This window comes from Copadichromis virginalis, linkage group LG3 (genome assembly GCF_057382275.1).
Source record: "Copadichromis virginalis isolate Kocher_CV1m ecotype Utaka linkage group LG3, C_Virginalis_male_GT1.1, whole genome shotgun sequence".
NCBI lineage: Eukaryota > Metazoa > Chordata > Actinopteri > Cichliformes > Cichlidae > Copadichromis > Copadichromis virginalis.
In genome coordinates, this window is record NC_140620.1 from 26,726,622 (window position 1) to 26,746,583 (window position 19,962).

The 19,962-nt window shown below is 41.7% G+C and overlaps 2 protein-coding genes and 1 long non-coding RNA gene across 3 annotated transcripts; 2 read left to right on the forward strand and 1 right to left on the reverse strand.

Annotated features, from left to right (window-relative positions):
- Positions 1–4,487: 4,487 nt before the first annotated feature.
- Positions 4,488–14,461, forward strand: LOC146713736 (uncharacterized). Its single transcript, XM_085450082.1, has 6 exons — positions 4,488–4,825; positions 5,018–5,243; positions 5,351–5,417; positions 5,839–5,982; positions 10,437–10,586; positions 11,410–14,461. Exons 1-6 carry the CDS (start codon positions 4,617–4,619, stop codon positions 11,541–11,543), a joined length of 930 nt encoding a protein of 309 aa, XP_085306208.1. The 5' UTR covers positions 4,488–4,616; the 3' UTR covers positions 11,544–14,461.
- LOC146713737 (uncharacterized) lies at positions 6,009–9,459 on the forward strand. Its single transcript, XR_014918478.1, has 2 exons — positions 6,009–6,517; positions 7,390–9,459. It is a non-coding gene; the product is annotated as an uncharacterized LOC146713737 (long non-coding RNA).
- LOC146713738 (uncharacterized) lies at positions 7,698–9,653 on the reverse strand. Its single transcript, XM_085450081.1, has 2 exons — positions 9,151–9,653; positions 7,698–8,264 (listed from the first exon to the last, which is right to left on the reverse strand). The coding sequence occupies exons 1-2, from the start codon at positions 9,501–9,503 to the stop codon at positions 7,994–7,996; spliced, it is 624 nt and encodes a 207-aa protein (XP_085306207.1). The 5' UTR covers positions 9,504–9,653; the 3' UTR covers positions 7,698–7,993.
- Positions 14,462–19,962: the final 5,501 nt, after the last annotated feature.

Sequence of the window (19,962 nt, forward strand, 5' to 3'; positions counted from 1 at the left end):
CAAGGCTGTCCATGAAAGTGGAATAAACATTGACTCACACGCGTTCGCAAACAATGAGAGAGACGTTTAATGTTCGCTGTGTTTGTGCAAACTGCAGGCTTTGATTGCATTTACCGTAATTGTCGGGCTATAAGCCGCTACTTTTTGCACAAGCTTTGAACCCTGCGGCTTTTAGTCAGGTGCGGCTTTTCTATGGATTGTCCATGAGCGGATTTGTTTTGTTTGTTCCGCTGTTGTACGGCACTACGTTGCCTGGCGGAAGGATCGGAGTTCAAGAGTGGTATGTTAGTCACATGTCCATCCGCCAGGCAACGTAGTGCCATACGAAGTAGCGCGAAAAACAAACTTCAAAGTAGCACTACGCGTTCAGCTGTATGGAACGCCAGGACTGCCATAATGAATTAATTAAATACACCATTAAATAATTAATTAAATGTGGCAATAATTAATTAAAATTGGAATTAATTAATTAAATAAATAGTTATGACACATGTAATTAATTAATTATTGACACATTTAATTAATTATTTATGTATTTCACATTTTAATTAATTATTGACACATTTAATTAATTAATTATTGACACATTTAATTAATTATTTATGTATTTCACATTTTAATTAATTATTGACACATTTCATTAATTATTGACACATTTAATTAATTATTTAATGATATATTTATTTATTTCATTTTGGCAGTCCTGACGCCTGGCTCTCATCATGAAATAATTTTATCTGTCAGCCTCACCCATCAAACTCAGGGGGCGGGGTTAACGCTGATCGAGTCAAAACCATTGCTTTGGCCTGGTGGCCATTGTTTCTAGCACACAACAACCGGCATGTGGAAGCTAACAGAACTGAGCTTTGAAAAACCCTGTTTGTGTGTTACCAAATACCGTTTTAATATTTTTTTAGCCGAGAATGTAGTGGTTTAATCTTCATGTGTCTGGTCGGTTTGTCAAGATACAGCCTCTTTGCAAAAGTGTTTCGATGATTTCGGAGATGTCTGCCCAGTCTCACGGCAAAGCGTGGGATAGACCCGCTCGCCTCGCAAGCAATCCCACCGACAAAGCGCAGGCCCCGGTACACAGCTGTAGTAACCCCCGCTGACTTCTTTTACTGAGGTTATATTTATCGATGTTTTATTTCCTGATGTTCTTATGTGTCCTACGTGTTTCAGTCGCCAATTCTGAATTATAACTAACATTAAAAACATGTTTAAGGAGGAGAGAGAGCAAATAAATCTGTTTAACATCTGATCTTTGGGTTTTTGTTCAGTAATCAGCGTGACCTGTGTATAAACACATAAAAGAGATAACGTTGGTGTTTCCGTCATGTAGTAACTGCTGGCTTTAACTGTACAAAGGTTGTTCGACACTATGAAACACATACAGACTTCATGATGTTCGGCTAATATTTTTATTGTGAATATTAATCATGCTGACCTCGCTCTGTACACCACGCAGCGAGGTCAGCATATCCACGATATCCTCAGCTCCATGAGTTAACACAAAGTTTCCCAGCTGACTATCTAACTGCCAACTATTCCAGAGACGTGAAAATATACAGCATAAAGAAAAGTGTAAGAGACTCAGCAGCAGATTAGAATAACAGTTATACATTTAATAAATCACCAAATGAATCCAAGAAACGAGCAAACCTGTTCCGACAATTTGAATTTGTATTCCCTCAGCTGCAGACTCGCTGCTGTTTAAATGTTTGAAAAGGAAGATTAGATATAAAAAACGTCAAACATAGACTCAGTCTGCCTTCACATTTGATATGAGGCCAGCACGTATAGTGGCCTCAGCAGGCTATTACTGAAATACACGTGCTATATCATAAACTATGATATAAACAGGGAGGTCCTATTAACATGTTTAGTTTTAAAGGACACCTTCCTGCCTTTAGTCTCATTCATGAGCAGTATTAGTTTTCTTCTAACATCCAGAAGTCTGCACAATGTGTTTCATAGTTTGTAACAAGCCTTTGACAGGTAAACATAACATGACCGAAAAAGCAAAAAAAAAGAAAAAAAAAAGAGAGAGAGTGTTGACATAAGAAGAGAAAATGCTCTCAATTATGGAGACAGGCAAATGGTTCATTTATGTCTGATGTGTGTTTATTCCTCCCTAAATATCGTCGGTGAAGTTTGCCATGCACGTCAGATTTTCCTGCGCATTTTTATACCTCTGCCAACAGAGAGAGAAAAAAAATCACATTCTAACAGACAGCTGGTGCTTAGAATACAGTTGAATAACTATTAAAAAACAGATGATATTTAGATGATAGTTCAGTCTAACACATGTGCCAGTGAACCATTAAACGTCTGTGAAACTATGCAGTTATGAAACGTAACTTTAACCTCAGCCAAACCGATTTGCTCAGTTGTAAATAAAACAGCGAAGTAAACGTGACCCGACAGACAGAACCTGAGTGAATGAAGTCCAGCGTTTAACCACTGAGAGCTAAAACTCAGCTGAGGTTTGAAAGCTGTGTGCCGGTGATTGGACATCAGCCGCTGATAAAGCTGGCTCGCCTATAAAGTTCTCTGTAAGGAAACGAGCTCCAGCAGCTCTGCGCTCGGGGAAAATACTATATTTACTTATCTTGTGCAGAAAAATGCGCTGACATTGCGTTATATCGAGCACCGGCTGCCCAGTTAAACTGTGACTATCACCAGGTAACTAGGCGTGTTTCTTGAATTAGCAGCAGGTGTTAAACAGCTGACAGATGAGGAGGAGGATGCATGCAGGTAAACTGAGGGTCTGCTGAGCTGATCGCTGGTTTCGTGAGAAAAATGTCAGCTCGTTCTTTATGTTACAGAACCACAGAGACACAAGACCAGGCGGAAAGAGACGATCGTTCGGTGAAAATGAGAATCTGCGAATGCAACATGTGGAACACGGAGAGTGGAATATGTAAACAAACCGGTTAACGTAACCCCCTCGGTGCACTCTGCATGCTAACTGTTAGCAGAGCTAGTGAAATCTCTGAAAACATCTGAGCACTTTTGCAAACATGTTCTATGTTGACAACCTGACCAGACATACGTCGCGACATTCGCGGCTAAAACACTGTTAAAAGTGTAGCTGGTGACAGAAAAACGGGGTATTTTAAAACTACACCACCACCATTGCTGCTTGTGATTTGATCTGCATTCTGGGATAACTGGCTGCCCCAAGTCTACACAAGCAATCGATTTTCTAGGATCGACCTGTTTTGACTTACTTTGCACGGCAACCAATCAAATGTTAGAGAAGCTGCATGGGCAGCGTTAACCCCGCCCCCTGAGTTTGATGGGTGAGGCTGACAGATAAAATTATTTCATGACGAGAGCCAGGCGTCAGGACTGCCAAAATGAAATAAATAAATATATCATTAAATAATTAATTAAATGTGTCAATAATTAATTAAATGTGTCAATAATTAATTAAAATGTGAAATACATAAATAATTAATTAAATGTGTCAATAATTAATTAATTACATGTGTCATAACTATTTATTTAATTAATTAATTCCAATTTTAATTAATTATTGCCACATTTAATTAATTATTTAATGGTGTATTTAATTAATTCATTATGGCAGTCCTGGCGTTCCATACAGCTGGAGGCGTGGATGATGAGCGGCGATAAACTTGCAAAAAGCAAGTTATGCCCAACTCCACCACTGGATTCTGACAGCGTGGGAAAGTGTGAAAACATCCACGATCACCAACGGATTTCGAAGGGCTGGACTGCTGCCTGATGGAGAGGAGGCTCTTCAGAAGGTGTTCGACTCTGACACTGACAATGAGGATTTCTTTGGTTTTGAAAGTGACAACGAAAGAAAGGAGCTGAGAGTGGATGATGAAGCCACCCTGAGCCTGTTCGTTTCCGACACTGGAGGAGAGGACTTTGGTGGTTTTAGTGCGCAGGAAGAAGAGAAAGATGGTGGTGAATGACTGACTTTTCTTCTTGTTAAAGCCGTGTCACTGCACCTGAGCCTAAAAGGTAGTCTGAATCTGTTTTTCTGGTGTGCTGTAGGTTATTGTTATGTACTACATTTGTTACTCATTTATGAAGCACAGTACATGTTTTGTACTTGTAATTACCACTACTTGTACACATACCCTAAAAGGTTGTGCAAATATGTACCCATAACTTGTTTTTCAAAATATTAATAAAAGTGGTGTGTCTCCAAACAGCCATCTCTTTCCTGACAATTCGATTTGTGCATATTCTCTTACATATGATAAGTCAACATTGAAACACCTGCGGCTTTTAGCTTGTGCGGCTAATATTCAGGTGCGCTCTGTAGTCCGGGAAATACGGTAATTAATTTGATCCAAGCAGGAAAAACCCAGAATAACAGCTTTCATTGGCCCAGAGCACCAGGTTATTTCTTTATTCCTTTATCTTTAGTGAATGAGGAAGAACGTGTTGGCTTTTCTTCGACCTCGACTGTTCCAAATGCAAACTCTAATATTTGAGCTTGAAGTGCAGTAAAAATGCAACTTTATCTGTAATCACTGGTCTTCATGTCGCATTCATGTCTGAACGTTTTCATGCGTTTTATCATTTAAATTAAAAGCAAAGTTTAAATTCAATCATAACACTGTTTAATCATCATGTATCCCTCTTTTGTTCTCCCTCAGTGTCTGCGGACGTTGACGGGTCACACCGGTGGGGTGTGGTGCAGTCAGATGGCGGCTACCACGGTGATCAGCGGCTCCACAGACCGGACGCTGCGCGTGTGGGACGCCGAAAGCGGCGAGTGCGTGCACACGCTTTACGGACACACGTCCACCGTGCGCTGCATGCATCTCAACGGCAACCGGTAAAACACACACACACACACACACACACACACACACACACACACACACACAAATTAATGTTACACATGAACTCATAGAACTGGGTCAGCGCAGCTTTAACAGAGACACAAACACACACCTCTGGTTCACCTTGACCTGATTGGCTGTCACTGCAGCGATGTAATGCCTCTCTCTCTCTCTCTTTTTCTCAGGGTGGTGTCGGGCTCTCGGGACACCACGCTGCGCGTGTGGGACGTGTCGACTGGCCGCTGTGAGCACGTCCTGACTGGCCACTTGGCGGCGGTGCGCTGCGTTCAGTACGACGGGCGCCGCGTGGTGTCGGGCGGCTACGACTACATGGTGAAGGTGTGGGACCCCGAGACAGAGGTGTGCCTGCACACGCTGCAGGGACACACCAACAGAGTGTACTCGCTGCAGGTAAACACAGAGCAGGAGTCTTTAAACTGAGCTCTACATGAGGCGGTTTAGCATCTTTGAGCTCCTTGTTTTGGTTTTGACTCCACCTCTCCCACCCCTCTCTGCAGTTTGACGGCGTGTTCGTGGTGAGCGGCTCGTTGGACACTTCAATCAAAGTGTGGGACCCAGAGACAGGTAGACCTCACGGACTCTGTTTTCTCACTGTGAACCTGGAGTTATTTAATGAGTTTATTTCTGTATTCAGACACTAGGGGGCAGTAACTCTGGATGACAGGCTGAGTTTATCATTATTACTATAGATTTATTTTGCTTTACATATAACGCATAGGAACATAACTGAAACACGGCCGCCTCTTTCTCTGTGATAAATGAAGAAAAAAAACAAATATGGTTGATTTTTAATGGTTTGTGGCAAATAATGCAGAAAGCTGCTGCAATCACCTCTTTTCACTTTTATCTAATTTAAACAGAATAAATACAGTGATGCTCAGAGCGCCCCCTGTTGGTGGCAACCTGCTGTAATCATATAAAAATTTGCAAATAAAAATGAAACGCATGGGTGTCAGTCTAAGCTAAACGAGTGTCTCTTGTTCAGGTGGGTGTGTCCACACGCTGACGGGCCACCAATCGCTGACCAGCGGCATGGAGCTTCGAGACAACATCCTGGTTTCCGGGAATGCCGACTCCACGGTGCGAGTGTGGGACATCCGGACAGGACAGTGTCTCCACACGCTGCAAGGTGAGAAGCTGGTAACGTCCCTTACGGTGTGTTCACACCGAACGCGATGGACGCGAATAGAGCGTCAGGTTTACATGTAAAGTCAATGGAAAGGCGCGATGACGCGCGATTGCGGGTCCCGCGAAAATTCGGAAGCAGATTTGCGTCGCGAAAACGCCAAAACGCCAAAACGCGTGAAACGCGCGTCAGTGCAGCGCGTCTGGCGCGTTTGACTCGCGAATAAAACCACGCGCGTGAGTTTTTGTGTTGCATTTTGTGCATACGCGCGTTTCGCGTCTACCGCTCGAGTTGGAAAAATCTGAACTCCAGCGTCAAATCGCGCCGCGACAACCAATCAGGAGCCTGGTGACGTGGCTGTTACCTAGGTCAAAGGGGCAGATCCAGCCAAAGCCTTTCATACTTCAATGGAGGGGAAGGCTAATCAATGCGGTAGCAAACAACTCGGAGCTGTACAACACCAGCTGCTTTCAGTACCGAGACAGGAATAAAAAGGACCGAGCTTGGAGGAAGATATGTGAAGAGATCGGGCAACCTGGTAAGTTCATTCATTTCTCTTTTGAAAGTTTTCACTGACCCGGGGAAGCCGCACAAAAGCTAGCAAGCCACCGCTATTTTCCCACTGACGTACAAATACCGTTCTGCTTTTATGCATGTTGTCATTTAGGAATATATTTTATTGTTTATTAATAAACAGCACACAGTGGTCCCGCTGTTCATCCGTCACTGCTTTGCTTTTTCGCTGATTTTTTATTGCACAGTACAGCATTGCATTCTGCAGCCTGATTGACAAATCTCCTGCGCTTGCCAAATTTATGTTTGGTTTTGATAACCATCACGTCCAATAGAAAAAACAGCACAAAAACACCCATAACTATGAGCCTCATTCGGAAATAGACACCTGCACCGCGAGGGAAAAAGGCGCACGAAAGTGGCGGGCAGATGAAGACAAACCGCGGCATAATAATACTTTTACGTTTTGCAATCTACAAAGGTTTGCACTTTGAGAATCAATTGTGAGAACTGTGACCAATGTTCATGAGTGTGGGGAAAACAGTGTATAAAGTGCGTGGCCAGGGGCTAGTTATTCTGAGAACCCCTGCAATAAATGAGGGACCACTGTCTACTCTATGATTATTATATTCAACCTGTTAACATTTAATACTGTATTGATAGAACGAACTGATTCTGCAGCAGAGCATCCCCAGTCCCTGAGCTCCTGCACCCACAGATATGTACAGCAAGCACTGATACCTTTTTAGTCGGTGGGATTCCCTTGTGATCACCTTTACTAAATATCTACAACCAATCTGATTATATCCTGTTATTGTTTTTTTGTTTTTTTTCAATGTTGAAATTAAAATCTAGTAGCAGCCTTCTCATTTCTTTGTGTTTTGTGCTGTTTTACAGGCCCACAGAGGAGGACGGCTCCGAGGCAGATGAGGGACGGGTCCCAGGACGGTCCATCGGCGGTGGAGCTGGCCACCCTGGAGTCCCTGAAGAGTCCACACCAGTCTCCAATGGAGCATTTCCTCCTCAGCCTTGTTCCTGCTCTGGAGAGCAGCTGGTCCTTTTTATTCCTGTCTCTCTGTAAATTCTTATATTTTATATATTTATGTTTAATGTTTTTCTGTTTGAGACTTTTAATATTATTTCAAATAAATTTTTATAATGACTAATGTCTCAGTTCTACTACACAGCAAATGTTGGCACACGACTTGACACATGTAGAATTTATTTCATATTATACTAATGACAAAATATACTGATACAGTGGGATGCAGAAGTTTGGGCAACCTTGTTAATAGACATTATTTTCCTGTATAAATCGTTGGTTGTTACAATAAAAAATGTCAGTTAAATATCATACAGGAGACACACACAGTGATATTTGAGAAGTGAAAAGAAGTTTACTGGATTTACAGAAAGTGTGCAATAATTGTTTAAACAAAATCAAGCAGGTGCATCAATTTGGGCACCACAAAAAAGAAATGAAATGAATATTTAGTGTATATCAATGTGTGTGTCTCCTATATGATATATGGGGTGCCTTTGTCTGGATGTGCTTCCCATCCAGAGCTGCACAGCACAGAGGAAAGTTCCAGCGCTCCTGGAATCCCTCTGTGATGGACCGCCAGTCTCCAGGTGAAGGCACAGCCATGAAGTCGTCCACTAGACAGTCCCAGATGGACGTCGCTGCCTGGGGGGTGATCTGGCTCACCGTGGACACACCGACTCTGAAACTGAACGCGATGGTCCTGAAGGAGTCCCCGGTGACAAGGAACCTGGACAAAATTGTTCAAAATCAGTATTATGTGTACTGCAGTTACAAAATACATTATTCAAATTCCAAAATACTTTTGTGATGTCAGATATAAATCACAAAACATGAATCTTACATAAAACATTTTGTAATTATAAGGATAATTACAAAATGTATATTAGATAATATCTAAAACAGTTGTGTTTTGTTTTAACTTTAACATATCATAATTTGATTGGTAGCAACTTTCACAACTACAGTGAGCCAATCACTCATAATTCCTAAACATGTCAATCAGGTAGGAATGAAGTAAGACATTAATAGAAATAAAGAGTTGTGTGTTGACATGTAGCCCTTTCCTTGCTTAAATCATTAATATTTTTGAAAAATTAATCTGTGATAAGACAGCTTATCAAGATAGAACCATGTAACTAGAGATGAACCAAACTGTTCAGTTTTATCTAACTCTGTTTTAATAAAGGCTGTGACCCCTGTTATAGAGTCTGACAGCTTCAGGGATTATATACAAATATTCAACTATCCCAGAATTAAACCAGGTCTAAATAAAAAGGAGTGAGTATCACTACAAAGGTTAACTCAGTGGTCCTAATGCTACAGTTTGATATCAGCAAACACCGAGCGCATACATTGATGTGACACCACAGCCATGCTATCATTCAAACACTGATAACAGCATAAATCGAATTAAATCGGGGCTTGATGAGACCTTCTGAGTATCACTAGAAATATTATAAAGAGTCGTCTCTGTACCACAGTTTGCTTTCAGTAAACACCGACAGCATTCACTGTTAGCATAGCACATCCATGTTAGCAGTGTATAACTGGATGGATTAGCATATTAGCACAGATATCAATAAAGGACTACCGTATTAAATAGTTTTACTAACCGCAGGCAGACGGACAGGCGCTCTGCAGGTGGGATTGAGCGCCTGTAGTTGGTGTCTAGGCGGGCGATGCTGGGACCGACGAGGGAAAGCAGGTCCTCAAACTGGCCGAGTGAATGACGGTGATAGCGCTGGAATCGGCCGTCATCCAGGCGCAGCTCCTGGAGCAAGTGGTGAAACTCACCAAACTGCTCATGCCTCTGGAGGACCTGATGGACCCAGGTACGGCGAGGACGTCTTTTACGCTGCTGCTCTGCTCTCCACAGTACATAGAGAAGGGAGACTCTCTCTTCAAGCGCTAGCTCGATAGCTGCCATCTTGCAAAAATACCGGTCTGGCACAACTCCCTCCCACATTCCTCCCACATTTCCGGTTCACGCGCGTCAAAATATGATATTTTGACGCGCGATGGATTTTTCTTGGACACGCGTTGAGACGCGAATGTACACGCGTCAAATTAGGGGCGTTTGGGGCGTTTTATTCGCGTCCATCGCGTTCGGTGTGAACACACCGTTAGAGGGAATCTGTCCGATTAAACAATGAGAGCAGCTTGAAGGTGAGGGTCGCCGTGGAACTTCTGCGCCAGATCGCTGACTCGGCAATAAAACAGGCTGACTCAAAAGTCCGCAACCCGCTGGGAGGAAGTGAGGAAACAGGGGGCATTGTAAAGGCTCTGAGATGAAGTGAATAATCATGTTAAGGTCTGAGGCAGAAAGTGAACCTGAGCTGTGGTCAGACTCGTGAGAAATAAAACAAACCACAGGGTGTTTGTTGCTACGAGTTCTGAGGATACTTTCATGCAAAGTCTGTGACGGCCTGTTTAGTCTTTTATGGTTGTGGATTTCACAGCGTTTGCTGTTCATCTGTTCAGCTCACATGTGCGGGCAATTCGAGCCACATGGATTTAGCCTTAAAGTACAGCTAAAGGGAATGTGAGTGGTTTCAAGGGTTTTTGGTGACTGGATGAAAAATTGGACTCGCTGCCAGTGGTATTGAACTTTATTTTCTGGGACTGTAAATGTCCATGTAATTTCTCTCTTTTTTTTCTTTTTGGAAATCTGTCCAGCAGTAAATATTTTAAGCAGCAAATATTTTAGAGCCAAAGAAGGAGGAAATGATTCAATATGAGAATTTACAACTCAGTGAAATCAGGTGTTATATGAAGATGCACATGCTGACGCTCATATAAGAAAGGATGCATAAAGTGATACCGCTGAGAAGAAAGGCTGCTCATGTAAAGACAACTGGTTGAGGTCAAGGGTCACGGTGTAATGATGCGTACTTTTCAGGTCCCAACAAGCACCAGTCGGCGGTGACGTGCCTGCAGTTCTGTCGTGGCTTGGTCCTGTCCAGCTCTGACGATGGGACGGTCAAACTGTGGGACCTGCGGACCGGAGCTTGGCTGCGGGACGTGGTGGCGCTGCAGAGCCGAGGATCAGGTGAGGAGTTCGCGCCACCTTAGGTCGCTAGGGAAAAATGTATTTTTCTGGCTGTTACTGAGTCAATTCATTTGCAAAGAGGTATGTGGTGCTTGCTTTTCTGTTTGTTTGTTTTTTGCTAGAAGGCTGCTGTGATTGCCATTCACTGAATTGTAGTGAAAGTTTGAAAATGCACAAAGTGGAAACACAGGGGTTTCTTTCACTTTGAAGGCAGTCAGTCACTTTTTCCATCCTGCACAGCTGGAAACGTGCATGACAGCACAACGTTTAATTTGTAAGCAAGCAGCCTGTATCCCATTCGCACTGCACTTTTCACAATTTCACTCGTGATTGGTGAGTGGTTTGCCTTCCATGCAGATTACAGGTTACCGTGGCGGTCTGCTAGCAACTAAATCAGTCACAGTGTGGTGTTCGGTGTAGCTCATGTACCTCTTTGGAACCAGTTTCACCCAATCTTGTCAGAAAGTACACGTTTCTATAGCAACCGGTGTTTCCCAGTCCAAAAAATATACAAATTAAAAATGAATAAATTCTCAACTTCATCATCATATAAAATGATACAAAGAAGATATTTTTAGTAACTGACTCAATTATATATTATGTGGTTTTTTGTAGTGTCAACATTTTAATGTGGAACTAACAAACAGATTAAATACATTCACATTTCAGTAGAAAAGACACTAAATGAACTGTAATGGTGCAGGTAGATGCAGTATTCACTCTGTTATTAAATATTAAGAAAAAATATACGTACCTGAACTTTATTTATGTCCTCACCTGTTATCACATGTCTGTGGCTAAACCAATCACGTCTTTGATCCAGGTGGAGTCGTGTGGCGAATCAGAGCGTCCGACACTCGCCTGGTGTGCGCCGCCGGCAGCAGAAACGGCACTGAGGAGACCAAACTTCTCGTGCTGGACTTTGACCTGGACGAAAAGAAGAAAGAGACGGACTGAGGAGGAAGTGACATCATCAAACGCGGTTAAAGCCCAGATTTTTTTTTTTTTTTTTAAAGGATTTGGGGGTCGGCTATTTTATTTCTTTTTTTTTTAAAGAAAAGTAACAGAAACTCATCACACTTTGACTTTTTTGACCAAAGTCCTGACTGGATCCGACTCTTCTCGTCAGTCAAACTGATAGATGTGAATGTTACAGCTCGTCTCTGATTGGCTGGCAGAGGCGGGTGGATGAACCCAGTGTGGATAATTCAAACAGTGTGACGGATAAATCCACAAGGACAAAAAACATGGATGTAAATGGACAAACAAGTGCATTTATTTCAATCAAAATGGCCCAGAGAGGACGGCTTGTAAGAGAAGTGTTGGATTTCTTGAATGTATCCAATGAGAGGAAGAACGAGGGCAAACAATTTGTTTTTGTTTGTTTGTTTGTTTGTTTGTTTTGCTGCTGAACCAACAAGGAGGTCAAAGATGCTGTTTAACCAATGCAAATGTACCAAATCTTGGCAGCTGGAGAGACACGGGCAACTTTTAGAGGCAACAGCGATGAGCGATGTCACAGCATATAAACCAAACCTCACATTTAGTCAGTATTTTTTTTAAACCATCACATTGTTTCACATTTATTCTCAGCAGCTGAGCCAAATTCTTCATCTCTGTTGCCTCTAAACAGCGTGTTTTGATCCTGCGGCAGAGTTACATGCTTGGTGCTTGGGATTCGTTGGAAACGGTGAAATTCGGGAATTAAAGCTTCTTTTCCCATCATTAAAAAGAGGGAAGACTAAACCCTCGAAACATGTTGGCCACAGGCAGAGCCTCACATCTGCAATGGTTGTAACACTGGAAACTTTGTCAAGCTTTACAGAAACATTATTTTTAAAGAGAGAAAGGCGATTACTCTGGTTTACTGCACGCTAAATCACTCGCAGACGCACATGTCCAAATGATTTATGCCGCAGTTTTACTTGTAGTGCAACAACTTTCTGCCAAAAGCCTAAACATTTTCAAAGGGGTGGCTGCTGCTCAGCTCTGGCATTAGCCTGTTTCTGTTGAGACACTGAAGTATTAAAGTGGGGAAAGCACAGGAGTTAACAGTTCAAAAGGTGGCTGACTTCCATTTAGCGCCTTCAGTTTCAGGGTTGTGGTTATTTACTCTTCGTCAGGGCTGGAGGGGGTGGGGGCTGCACACACGAGCTTTTGTAAGTACGGAGTTATTGTTGCTGTTAAACTCATTCTGTGTGTGAGAGAGGCCTTTTTTCTGCTCAGTATTAATGAGAGAGTCTTGAATGTTTTAAAAGCTTAGGCTTCGGTCACGCAGGCTTAGAGAGCAGTTGTTGATACTATGGAAACCTCTGGTTGCTAGGGGAAATTGCATATTCCCCTGACTGGTTGCTAAGTGATTGCTGACTGCTGCTAGGTACTATTTTATTATATGTATCATTTTTCTTCCTTCTGCACACCTGTCATTCATTCAGCTGTGCAGAGGTTATGAACCACTTACCTGTTGTGAAATTGATCACGAAGGCTGAGCTGCACCACCTTGTGACTGTGTTGCTAGCAAATTGTTGTGGTCACCCGTAGTTCGCTTGGAAGTTGCCAACTTGTCTGCAAACACTAGCCAACTGCTCCCCAACACAAAACAGAAAATTTGCTTCTTACTACGTACATTTCAAAAGGTTCAACTTTTATTTCAAAGGTGAACTATCTCTGTTTCCAGTTTGTGTTGTGCTTCTCAGTTTAACAGCTGCATAGTTGGTGATGTTTGCAGACAAGGCGACGCCTTCCTTGCAAACAACAGGCAGTTGCTAGAAACTACTCTCCAACGAGTCTGGGAATACACATTTTTCCATAGCGACCAGTAGTTGCCACGGAATCGCACACCACTCTCTAAGACCTGAATGACTGGGGCCTCTCCTGCCTTTACACATAGCTGCTAACATTAGCATTAACACAGTTTTTAAAATAAAGAAGAGAAAAGTGAAAACGACCCTTGAACACTTCACATGACCTCGGTGAACATTTTCTGCCTCCATGGATAAAATATTTTTATACCTAAGTAATTATGTGCTTTTACTTTAAGTCATATTACAGACATAAAATAAAACCTGTTTTGTTTCTCATTAGAGAACAAAGCAGGTTTTAAAGAGCCACATTTATGCTCTGAGTCTGCTCTCCACATTATGTTTTCCAGCCACCTTTTGATGTCTTTCTATGATTTATCAGATAATCAGCATTAAGTCTGATCAGTGGTTTGTGTATATTTTTTAGGACATTTTTCCACCCTGTATTTTGTATCATTTTTCCCTCTCACCTTCTTGTGCAGGACTAAGCTGATTGATGAGGAGATGTTTAGCAGCCTAGTGTTAGCTACAGTTTTTGTTGTTAAACTTTCCTCAGACTGTGTGTTTATGTAAAGTGCACAAAAACTCTTTCACGTGCATCGACTTTATTGTTATTAGTTTGTACTTTCGTCACGACTTCACATTAGAAACTTGCATTGCACTACATTATATGTTCCATTACTTTTTTAATTTGTGTTTTTCCCCACCCCCTGCCACAGCACATGGGGTCACTCCGCATGTTTTTCTAAGCTTGTGAAATATTTAGAAAAATAAGATAAATAATTAAAAACAATTCCTCTTTACCGATATTAATCCGATAAGCTGCTGTTGCCAGGCAACAACCCAGGAGCAAGTTGCTCTATTGTTCATTTCCCCTGACAACAGGTGATACGTTTCAGGCAGGAGAGTTGACCTTTTTGCAGGTGTGAGGCTCTCTGACGATGTAATCATGTAAAATAATGTAAATACAAGAGGATGTACATATTCAGCTTTTTATAAGAACACAGCAGAGAAAATATTGTCGTGGATGGAGGGATGACTCTGAATCAATAAAGATGAGTTTTATAAAGTGCTGACTGCTTGTCTTTTGTGTTTTAAACATTGCTTTTGAAATGTGATGGGAGTTTTCTGCTGCTTTTCTTACAGCTCCTCTGACTTTTATTATGAAAAACTCAAACCAAAGTGACCCAGAAGAATTTGTAACTCAGTTTTATGGTAGTTGGATTTCACTCTTGATGCACACCTGTGTTGTATTAACACTGCAGGTTATGTGTCTGCAATTTACAGATGTCCTCTAAACGTTTCACCTGCAGCTGATCATAAAGAGGAGAGCACCAAATGTCCAAACATGAGTGAGCTGAAGGTGTCTGCCACTGAAACCAAATAATTTAAAAAACAAAAACCACTTTAAATGAGGCTGTGGTCAGAGTTTTAGTTAAGCACTTAGTAGTACTTCCTAAATACACGGGGAAACCCACTGATGTTGATGAATGTCCTCACAAAGACGGCCAAATGCCGTGTACACAGAGCTGCTTTGAGGTAAACTCTGGTTTACCAAAGTAAAAGAATGGCTCATACGACCTCAATGAAGTCGTCACTTGAAATTTACAGGTGAGCTGAATGCTGACAAGCACACATCGTTCTCTTCCTTCCTTCCTTGGTCATTTTAATGTTTGTTTACTGCAAACGCTCATATTCAACAAGAGGAAAAGAAACTGGCTAGAAGGGGGACAAGGAGAGGAGGGAGAGAAGGAAAGGAGGAAGGAAAAGATGGGGGAGGAGGGATGGAGGAAGGTAGGAAGGGAAAAAATGGGAGAGGGAAAAGGAAGGAAAAATGGAAGAGGAGTGAAAAAGGAAGGAAAAGATGAAAGAAGAGAGTAAAAGGAAAAATATGAGAAAGGAAGGAGAAGAGACTGACAGATGGAAGTGAACGTAAAGCCACGTTGAACTTGGTAATGTAGCGAGCTCTAACGTCAGCTTGAGGTTTTTCGGACCAACTTCACTGGTACGAGACTGAATCTGATCTCCGTGGAGGAATGTAGAAACTGCGCTTCATTAAAGCAGCGGAAACCCAGACTTTAATGAGTCGAGTTTATTTTAGCAGCGTCTTGGAGTAGACTCTACTACACTCAGAATCCGTTTAAAGGAAGCTTATTTATTCTCAACCAGGATGAGACGAACTCTGACTTTGAATCTCTGTCTTCCCACACATCTCCTGTCTGAGCCTCTGAAGCTTTCTGCTTCAGTATGTGGGAGTTTGTAGGAGAGCAGATAATATTATGCAACCAGAACTGGCTGCAACACCCCGTACGAGGAAAACTGAAGCATGTAGGTGTTTTTTTCCTTTTCTCTGAGCTTCATTGATAAAACTAATGAATTAAATCTAAGCTGTGCAGCAGGTCCGTGCTGCTGCTCATCAGTGCTCTGCACATGTGGATGGTTTTCTTCCTGCCTGATGCTCCGACATGAAAGAGTCAGATTTTATGGGCTTTCTATTTTTACAACCTGCTGGAAATGAAAGGTGCAGCGTGAAAGTGTGTGTAGAGTTTGATGTGTGTTTGTAGTAGCCTGATAACGTACCGCCAGCTGACACAACAACAGGCAGACGACTGCAAAATCCCAAACAAAGAGAGCAAAAACAGCTGAAGAGTGAAAAAAATGAACCAGAAAGACCAAAGATGGGAAAGAAGAAAAGACGAAGGGAGGAAAGTGGCAGAGGGGAAGAGGAAACAGAAGAGGCAGAAATGGAAGGAAGGAAAACATTGATTAGGATACAAAAGAAAGATGAAGGAAAGAAAAACAATTCAAAGAGGAGAAACAAATGAAATATAGGGAAGGACAAGTGAGGAAGGAAATAAAGCAAAGAGAAAAACACATGAAGACAAGCTAAGTAAATGAAGGTGGAAGCAGGAATGATGGAAACACCGAAGACAAAGGAAAGTGGAATAAGATGAAGAAACAAAAGTACATTAATGTGAAGGATAAAAAGAAACAAAAGAGGAAAAATAAAGTAAATAAGGACAAAGAGGTTATAAAACAGAATAGGATGCAAAGTAAGGAAAAGGTAAATAAAAGAAAGCAAATGAAAAGCCGTGGAGGCTTCAGCTGAGACTGAAGAAGTCATCTATCCATCTTCTGCTTATCCACTCTGGAGTCAGAACACCAGCCCAACATAGTGCTATAATTTGTATCCAGATAATTAAAGCAACTAATTAGTCGCCTTAAGACTGAATTCTGTGATATTTACATGACAAATTAAAGTTGGAGATCTACTAAAAGACAGAGTTAAACTCAGGCTCCATCCTATGATTTAATGATTTATATTACAGGGGCCTGTTTTTCTGTCCCCAAAGGGTGACGACATAGAAACGTCCCCACTAAAATAGTAATACGGCTAAATGCACACACATGTACCCCTAGGAAAAAGTGTGTGTGTGTGTGTACCATGTTTACATACCTGTGTGGGGACCAAGAATTGGAAGTTTACCATACTTGTGGGGACCAACAGCCCTTATGGGCACAGAAAATAGGTTAGACCAGTGTTTCCCAACCTTTTGGAGCCACAGCACATATTTCACATTAGAAAAATCAAACAGCACATCACCAAACAAAAATGTCTCAAAAAGCATTTTGATCATTTATCTTAGCAAAATAGGCTCAGTTTGTCCCCAGTATACCTTTTTTGCTTTCTTCTGACCATCACTCATGACGGCCTTCATGTGGGCTGGAATTTTCTCCAGGACCCAGACTGACTGCTTTTTCTCTTCAAATATTTATCTATTGCTATTATGTGCTGTGTTCTGACAGCATGACTATTATGTAATATCTTCTTCTGTTTGACAACCAACTTAATTAGAACAGGTGGTTGTACCGCCCTCTAGTGGAAGACAATGTAATTGTTCTGCCTGTTACTCACTGCGGTCACTTGGAGTACTAATCAGGTGAAACCAGATAATCTTCTACGGCACACCTGTGTGCCACGGCACCGTTTTTGGGAAGCACTGGGTTAGTGTTAGGATAAACATCTAGGGAAGGATATGAAAACATGACTCTGTGTGTGTGTGTGTGTGTGTGTGTGTGTGTGTGTGTGTGTGTGTGTGTGCGCGCGCTGCATCTCCTACAAACCCTCACAGTTTAATGAGTCCCAGCCGGATGTTTTGATGTTGAATTTTACCGTCTGCGAGTCTGAGAGCTTTTCCCTGACTTTATTAGGTGTTTTAATCCCTCACACACACACACACACACACACACACACACACACACACACACACACACACACACACACACACACACACACACAGCAGCCTGCTCTGATATCTGTAGCTTCCTATTAAAAGAGAATGTGTGTGTGTGTGTGTGTGTGTGTGTGTGTGTGTGTGTGTGTGTGTCCCATATTTTATTTTTGTAGCTTGCACTGAGGGCTGATTGATTATGTATGTTCTGCCTGCAGCACTGCGGTGTGTTTGTTGACCTTCTTGTAAGCGACACACACAGGGAAGCACGAACTGTAGCACGTTATAGGTGAATAACACCAGCGCAGTCTCTAATGCAGCTCAGGCAGCTTTGCAACTCAGCGCCATCACTGTTGTGAGGTGTTCCTGTTATTTTGTCCACCCCATCCTCATATAAAAATAGAGAGAGAGAGGATGGCATTTGTGCTTTCAGTGAGATGAAACAATAATAGCTTACAGACATGAACACACACGTGCATCTATGCTTGTGGACCTTCTGTGACATGATGCGTAATCCACACAGCTGTGAAGGTAAGTCATACCTTAAGAAAACAGTGATTTGAGGTTAAGGGGATTCCTCTGAAGTGGTGCAAAAGTGTGAAACAAGTCAGAAAGAAGTTGTTTAATGTTTGTGTACATGGACATGTCTGGGGATAAATGTATGCTCACCACCTCAATGAACTCAAGCAACAAGGAGCAAAAGTCCTTACTGATGCGAGACCAGTGAAGTCATACAGGAAACAATTACTTCAACTTATTTGTGTGTTTGTTTGCTGTTGTGAAACTGTAAGTAAAGAGTGGAAGGTGGATCTAGCTGAGAATATGCACGTTTTCTGAGCAATGTCTTGTGATTGACATGTCATTAGCTAAAAACTATGAACTAGTTACCACTCTTTCCTGATGCCTGAGTGTAATATACAAAGAGAACCTAATATTTTGTTCAATATGACAACAAACCATTGAGCGGTGAACACATCAGAAAAATGCTTGCTTGATCTTGTCACATGGTCATTGGTCATTTTACCATACACTCCTTTTTGACTTGACCAGTAGTCTTTTCACAATCACAAGGGTATTTTGCAATGACCCTGGTGAAGGCCACAAGGGGAAATGTGTTGGTCACGCATTAAAACTGGTTCCTAATACTTTAAGTTTCACTGGAGTCTTCATGTCATTAGATCTTTGTCTTCGCCATGAACCTTGAAAGTTGTTCCAGAAAGGTTTGTTGCTATTTTAATGTAAAGAACATGGTTATTTCTGTTGCAGCAGCTGTTATAAATGCAAAACTAAAATGCAAGATTCTTTTGAGTAATTAACTTTTTGCAGGAATATCTGTAATTATATGTGCAGACTCTGCTGACTGTTCAAAGCAATGCAGTGGCATTTATCTAGTTCTCATCCTGTTACAGCAACATCGATTACTGCCTATAAAAGCAATAAATAAATAAATAAAAGCAACCAGCATATGTCTGCTAACCCTGCTCTCCACATATGCTTTGATTAGGTCAGCAGCCTCTGCTGTTCTGACGGTTATTGTTACCTGAGACGTTTCTGTCCAGTGTTCATTAAAGCTGGATTTTTAAAAATTATTTATATAGAAGAAGCAGTAAATAAAAAAATGGTTAAACACACAGTTTCACTCTCTAACTGCTGTTGAAATCTCCCAATTCTTCGAATCTTTGGGCTGAAGGAGGGACAATACTCGGTGTATCAATGCTCAATCAACAATCATTTATTTCCATACAATTCAACAGTCAGAGCATTACAACGTCCGGACGGGAGAGATGCTACCAGAGGGTCAGGCACATGTCTCAAAATGGTGACGGGTTGCTCAGCTTTTTATAGTCTCTAGTGGCCCCCAGCTAGTCGTAAAAGCCAAAACATCACATTTTTTCTCTGTTACAGCGCCTAAGTTATGACCTCGGCAGTTGTTTCTCTGCTTTCTGTAAGGTGGGGGTGTGGAATGTGGTCTGTCTATCTCCCCTGTCTTTAGACACAGAGTCTACTGCTTACAACCTTCTCTTCATGATTCAACAATTAAGCATGTCAAGAAAACAGTGTAACACATTCCCAGCAGATCAAGGATACAGAGTGATGCACATTTATCTAATGAACTAATATGTGAATATGTTCTGTTAACTCAAAAGTATAATGACAACTAAACTACATACAGCTCACACACTCTATATTAAAGGGTATAATATGATCTACAGCAGTATTCTAATTCAACTACTTTGATTACATATATAAGGTAACATATAATAACAGAATAATCTAATACTGCTCCTCTTCCTGGAGTGAAGCACAGCCTGATAACCTCCCTCTTCTTCCTGCTCTTAAACA